We start from the raw sequence: 6,773 nt of genomic DNA on the forward strand, positions 1-6,773 counted from the left end.
TGACGCGATGACACACATATTCCACGCAGTCTTCTGCCTCCTGTCTCCGCTACGTTATCTACACCCCCAGACTCTGGAAACTGTGAAACAGGATGCTCATGCCAAGCTGTTATTTCTAAGTTTTAATCAAATTAAAAGTGAAAAAAGCTTTTGATGTGGTTTTCCACGTTGTAGTTATAAAGAAAAGAAGCAGGAGGTGGAGTTTGTTTATTTTACAGTAGACATAAGTACGTCACATTTGCCCCGTCCAATCAGAACCCTTCCCAACCCACCGATCTAAAGTGGAATTAAACAAATAAACATGTTTTCCATGTAACCTTTTCCACGTAAACCCAAAGCAGAATACTAACAGAGTGAATTTTAGCCTCCATTTCCTGATAAAGTGGCAACTGTTTTATCGTACACATTTCACGCCACAGTGTCTGATTGATCGAGGTTTTGTTTAATGAATGAATATAAAAAGAAATGTACACATTAGTGAGAAGAGAAGGAGTGAAAATGCAAACAAATGTCCCACCAGCGATCATCTCCTAAATTACATACGAGTCTCTTATAAACAAATCACATGTATGGGCTACGTTCTACCCGCCGCCTCCGCAGGAGGACGATCACACTTCACATCCAACCAGTACGTAAATCATCCAAGCAAAGGAAACACAGTTTGGTGAAGAAAACGACGCAATCCGTTGGCAGGAATATCTGGTTTTTCCAGGGGTGTAGAAGATCCAAAGACGCTTCCACATTATTGTCAGAAGGAAGATGGCAGCTTCAGGCTGATGGCTGGAGCAGCAGCTGGACTCCCAGGACGGTGGGATCCATCAGAAAGTCCTGTCCTCGATTAAGTGCTGCTGCTAAACGGTGGTTTGTTGTGCTCTTATAACCTCACAAGAATTATACCAATTATGTCAGTCTCAACGCCCCACGTCCAGGTGAGTCACTACCTGGACCGCCGGTCCTTTCTGTTTTTGTCGAGGCTTTTGTCCATGGTCTTTTCGTTGTCCCCTCTACATTTGGGGCAGTACCACTTTCCTTTGGGCTTGTAAGTGAGACCCACGCAGGAGAAGTGGAACCACTCGATGGGGCACTGCTCGTTGTCGCAGCCGATCATCTCACCATACGATACCTGCTCGCAGAGACAGTAGGTGGGCTCGTTGGGGTCAATGGCAAAGTCCACCGGCGAGGCGTCTCTCTCCTGTTTGACTTTGCGCTTCTTCTTCTTGGAAGACTTGGACTTCTTTTCTCTGGGAGGGGGGAGGGACAGTTCCTCTACGGGGTCATCCACCAAAGAGCCGTTGGCAGAGGGGTGGGTGGAGTCACGACTCTCGCTGTTGCGTTGACGTCTCGGGCGGCGGGTTGAGGAACGCTCTGTGGCTGGGGACTCCTGGACACTGGAGCGGCGCTCCATGGTGAGGCGCTCCGATTCGCTGGGGTCCTGGAGGCAAAGGGAATGGGAGTCCATCTGGCGGGAGCGGTTCTCCACCAGCTCAGTCATCTGGGTCACAACATGGATCTTCTCGTCGCCGAGTTCCTGGCTGATGATGAGGGCTCTCTGCAGCTGGATCTGCAGGCGTTTCCGCTGAGCCGAGTCCTGTTCGCCTTTGTATTTCTCAAACACTTCATCCACCTCCTTCAGCACCTCTGAAAGACACAAAACACTCAATTTACAAGAGAAAAGTCAGGCCGCAAACTTTCACCCAAAGCAATGTGAACTTAGATGGACAGAAGTCCACTCCCTCAGCCAGAACTCGACGTTGGCATGGTCGCAGCACCTCAGGAGAAGTCGTACAGGACGGGTCATACGGGGCGTGACAGTACAGGAGAAGTTGTACAGGACGGGTCATACGGGGCGTGACGGTACAGGAGAAGTTGTACAGGAGGGGTTATACGGGGTGTGTCGGTACAAAGGAAGTCGTACAGGACCGGTCATACGGGGCGTGACGGTACAGGAGAAGTTGTACAGGAGGGGTCATACGGGGCGTGACGGTACAGGAGAAGTCGTACAGGACGGGTCATACGGGGCGTGTCGGTACAGGAGAAGTTGTAAAGGAGAGGTCATACGGGGCGTGACGGTACAGGAGAAGTTGTACAGGAGGGGTCATACGGGGCGTGACAGTACAGGAGAAGTCGTACAGGACGGGTCATACGGGGGCCTGTCGGTACAAAGGAAGTCGTACAGGACGGGTCACACGGGGCGTGTTGGTACAGGAGAAGTTGTACAGGACGGGTCATACGGGGCGTGTTGGTACAGGAGAAGTTGTACAGGACGGGTCATACGGGGCGTGACGGTACAGGAGAAGTTGTACAGGAGAGGTCATACGGGGCGTGTCGGTACAGGAGAAGTTGTACAGGAGAGGTCATACGGGGCGTGACGGTACAGGAGAAGTTGTACAGGAGGGGTCATACGGGGCGTGACGGTACAGGAGAAGTCGTACAGGACGGGTCATATGGGGGCCTGTCGGTACAAAAGAAGTCGTACAGGACGGGTCATACGGGGCGTGTTGGTACAGGAGAAGTTGTACAGGACGGGTCATACGGGGCGTGACGGTACAGGAGAAGTTGTACAGGAGAGGTCATACGGGGCGTGTCGGTACAGGAGAAGTTGTACAGGAGAGGTCATACGGGGCGTGTCGGTACAGGAGAAGTTGTACAGGAGAGGTCATACGGGGCGTGACGGTACAGGAGAAGTTGTACAGGAGGGGTCATACGGGGCGTGACGGTACAGGAGAAGTTGTACAGGAGGGGTCATACGGGGCGTGACGGTACAGGAGAAGTTGTACAGGAGGGGTCATACGGGGCGTGTCGGTACAGGAGAAGTTGTACAGGAGGGGTCATACGGGGCGTGACGGTACAGGAGAAGTTGTACAGGAGGGGTCATACGGGGCGTGACGGTACAGGAGAAGTTGTACAGGACGGGTCATACGGGGCGTGACGGTACAGGAGAAGTTGTACAGGAGAGGTCATACGGGGCGTGTCGGTACAGGAGAAGTTGTACAGGAGAGGTCATACGGGGCGTGTCGGTACAGGAGAAGTTGTACAGGAGAGGTCATACGGGGCGTGACGGTACAGGAGAAGTTGTACAGGAGGGGTCATACGGGGCGTGACGGTACAGGAGAAGTTGTACAGGACGGGTCATACGGGGCGTGACGGTACAGGAGAAGTCGTACAGGACGGGTCATACGGGGCGTTTCGGTACAGGAGAAGTCGTACAGGAGGGGTCATACGGGGCGTTTCGGTACAGGAGAAGTTGTACAGGAGGGGTCATACGGGGCGTGACGGTACAAAGGAAGTCATACAGGACGGGACTTTTTATCTGCTGTCCCCGGCCAGGTTCGATGGCTAACCAGCCACGGCTTCAACAGGATGTAAAAATCACAAATGTGTTGATCCTCCTAATGCATGTTGGGATGTTATTCCTCTCTCGTCAAGCTGAAACTCTTTTCCTTCGTAGAATAATACGGTCCCCTCTTCGGTTTGCTCTCTAATAAGATGTAAGAGGCTCCGTTCCAGCTCCGTTAGAGGAGCTGGCTGTTCCTAAAAGTCGCTGACACATTTTTCCTGAAGATTCTAGGAGAACATTTAAAAACAATATGAAAAAATAAGTTTGACATGTGTCGGATTTATTTATGGTTCGACATAAATATTGGAGATAAATTAGTTTGGTTACTTTAATGACTGGATACTAAATGGACTATAAAGTTTTATTAAAGTAGCCACAGATAACTCAATTGTAAAAAAAAAAAAAAAAAAGCACTGAAATTCCTTATAATCATTTATACTGACAATCATTTATACTGATAATCACGCTACTGAGTGGCAGAATCCTGAATCGTAACGTACCTCAAATGGAACTATTTAATGTCCATTCACTTGTCTTTTATATAGCATAACTTATCATCCGTACACTTCCTCTAACTGTGTCCGTAGTTCCGACTGAAAGTTTATGATAGCTGCACCTTTTGCACTTCTGGTTAGATGTGCTGCACGTGTGTGAAGCTAATTGAGAGGTCATGTATGATATGATGCTCTGCATCTCCTCCAGAAACATGAAGCGAAGAATCATGATGTCTCATATCGGACAGGAGAGGCATTCTGGTGTATCATCATGAGAAGCGGTGGATGCTGGAGATGGAGTGGGATGAGGAGGAGTAAGAGGAGGGAGAGGAAGAAGAGGAGGAGGAGGAGGGGGGGAGAAGAGGAAGAAGAAGAGGAGGTGGAGGAGGAGGAGGGAGAGGACGAGAAGGTGGAGGTGGAGGAGGAAGAGGAGGTGGAGAAGGAGGAGGAGGGAGAGGAAGAAGAGGAGGTGGAGGTGGAGAAGGAGGAGGAGGTGGAGGAGGAAGAATAGGAGGAGGAAGAGGAGGGCTGAGCTGCAGTGAATTCCTGCCTACAGGAAATGACGACGGTCAGATGCTGGAGGGGGTTGTTGCTCCAGTGGGGGATCCGGCTCTGCGGTTCACTCCAAGACAGAGACAGCGAGCAGACCTCCTGCCAGCCCAACATCTCCCATCTCTCGTGAACCCAATAAAGAAATGTCCGCACGTGCCGCCTCCATGCGGGAAACGACCGGAAGCTGCTTCACGCCGCTGCGTAAACAGCTCCAACAAAAAACAGCCTCTCCACCGTTTTCCGACTTCAGCCTTTTGTCTTCCAGCTGCTGCAGAGCAGACCGACTTAGCAGAGATAAAACAGCCTGATTACTGTTAAACCAAGAAGCAAAACGCCCCACAGCAAGCTGCGGACGACCCGGAGCAGCCACGCAAAACCCCGCACCAGATTACATACAGAAAACGACAGCGCATGGTAAACATGAACCTCGTACAGGATCCACGCAGGAATGAGCACAACCAGCGGGGTTTTCTCATCTCTGTCACCTGTATTCTGCTTCGGCACTAGTACAAGCTGCATAAATAATGTTTAACCCTGATAAATGCTGGAGTTTGTGGCTGAAAGCGCGATAATCCTCATCCTGACTGCTGCGGGAGCCGCACGCAACAGTGCCGTCAAAGTTGCTTTTTTAACCATTAAATATCTCTCATTTTGGGTTGTTGACTACGCCGATTTATCCGTCGAATACACATTCCCAGAACCAGCTCATGTAGCAGGTAATAACATGCACACATTTCAGCCGTAAAAGAGGAACATTAAATGCTAAAATCTTCGCATGGAGTTTGGCAGGATGCATCGTACCCGGACTGTGCTAACTGAGGGATTTCTGACTGCTTTCTCCAACTCTTGGCTGGTCAGTCTGGATGCAGACATGTCAGTCAGTCACATCAGCCTTCAGCAAAGTAGCAAGAAAAAAGAAAAAACAGCTTTTTACCAAATGGGAACAGAGGACTTGCACCTCCAGCATTATCAGCACACTACGCAGGGTTTGTCTGTTTCACACTCAGACTTCTAGAAACACATAAGAAGGTGTAAACACGATACCTTGGTACTTTGCATCGATTTCTCGAAGCACAGAAACATTTCTTTGTATGTCCAAAGGCAGGGACTCCACACATTCCAGGTAATCCTCCACATAGTTGGCCAGTTGTTGCGACTTGTCGACATTTTGATAATGGTGGCCTAACATCGTATCTACGATGCATAGATATACCAAGTAATGAGGAGGAAAATAAAGAAATATCCTGTTAAAAGCTAATGCTTGGCGACTTTGCAGCTTTTAGGGCAGTTCCAGCAATTCACTTCAAACAAAACTCAGCCTAGTGCGCATGCGAGTGTATTTTCCTTATATGGAAATGCACGGTTTCCTGTCGTTTGACGTCAACATAGGCGGAGCTTGCTGAGTTTGGAGCCTCACGATTGGTACAGAGGAATCTCATTATCATAATATTTTCCCGGGAAATTAAACCAACAGGGATCTTTAACAGAAAGGACAAATTTAACCTCAGCCTTCAAATCACAGCACTTTCTCCACATTAATGTTTTTCTTTATAGGAATAAAAATACTTATCTGGTTTGCTGTTGCGTTATTTTCCATAATTTCACATAAATGTATATAAGACATCTATGGAAGAGTATTAGGGCCACTGAATAAAAAGAAAATTCTGAGAAAAGAGTCAGAATTCTTACTGTAGACCGTACATGAAAGATGGATGGAGCCTCCAGTGGTTCAAAGTGAGGCCTATGCGGAAGTCAATAAAAGTTCCGCCTTCATCCACTAGGGGCTGCAAAACAGAGCAGATCCGCATAGACTCCCATGTTAAAAAGACCAACTTCACAGTAGAAATAAACATGTTTACAGCAGAAATAAACATGTTTACAGCCTAGTTCAAAAATCCATTTTAGATTTAATAGATCAGGTTTACCTTCATGACAACTGTGGGGGGAGTGAATTTTTTTCTAACTCGCCCGTTTAAAAGTAATTTAATCTCGAAGTTCGGCATATTTAGGGGCGTGTCATTTTGATTGACAGGTACCGGATCTCTCGTTTCAAGTCAGAAGAACGTAGAACAACCGCGGTTTTTAGCCGGTTAACAACGTGACTTAGCTTTAGTCCGCTTTCCTCCGTTAGCTGGTTAGTTCCCGTTATCTCCGGGTTAGCCCTGATAGCTCTTAGCTACAGAAAGCTCGGAGTTCGCTCAATGTCAATCATCCACCATGACGCTCACAGCCCCCCTCTCAGCTCCACCTCTTTACCCATATTTGTATTTTCCGGGTGAGACGACACACATGCCCCTGCCAAGATGGTGATGGTAGGAACCGCCCACCGAGCTTCAATTCAGCTCTTCAGAAACCTACGGGTGACGTCACGGAGGCTCCGTCCATCTTTT

At 48.7% G+C, this 6,773-nt stretch overlaps 1 protein-coding gene across 1 annotated transcript; it reads right to left on the minus strand.

The window, feature by feature from the left end:
• Window positions 1-519: 519 nt before the first annotated feature.
• On the minus strand, window positions 520-5,639 carry ing2 (inhibitor of growth family, member 2). The gene is made up of 2 exons (XM_079257926.1): window positions 5,428-5,639; window positions 520-1,638 (listed from the first exon to the last, which is right to left on the minus strand). Exons 1-2 carry the CDS (start codon window positions 5,570-5,572, stop codon window positions 938-940), a joined length of 846 nt encoding a protein of 281 aa, XP_079114052.1. The 5' UTR covers window positions 5,573-5,639; the 3' UTR covers window positions 520-937.
• Window positions 5,640-6,773: the final 1,134 nt, after the last annotated feature.

The sequence above is a fragment of the Telmatherina bonti genome (genome assembly GCF_933228915.1).
Source record: "Telmatherina bonti genome assembly, chromosome: 18".
NCBI lineage: Eukaryota > Metazoa > Chordata > Actinopteri > Atheriniformes > Telmatherinidae > Telmatherina > Telmatherina bonti.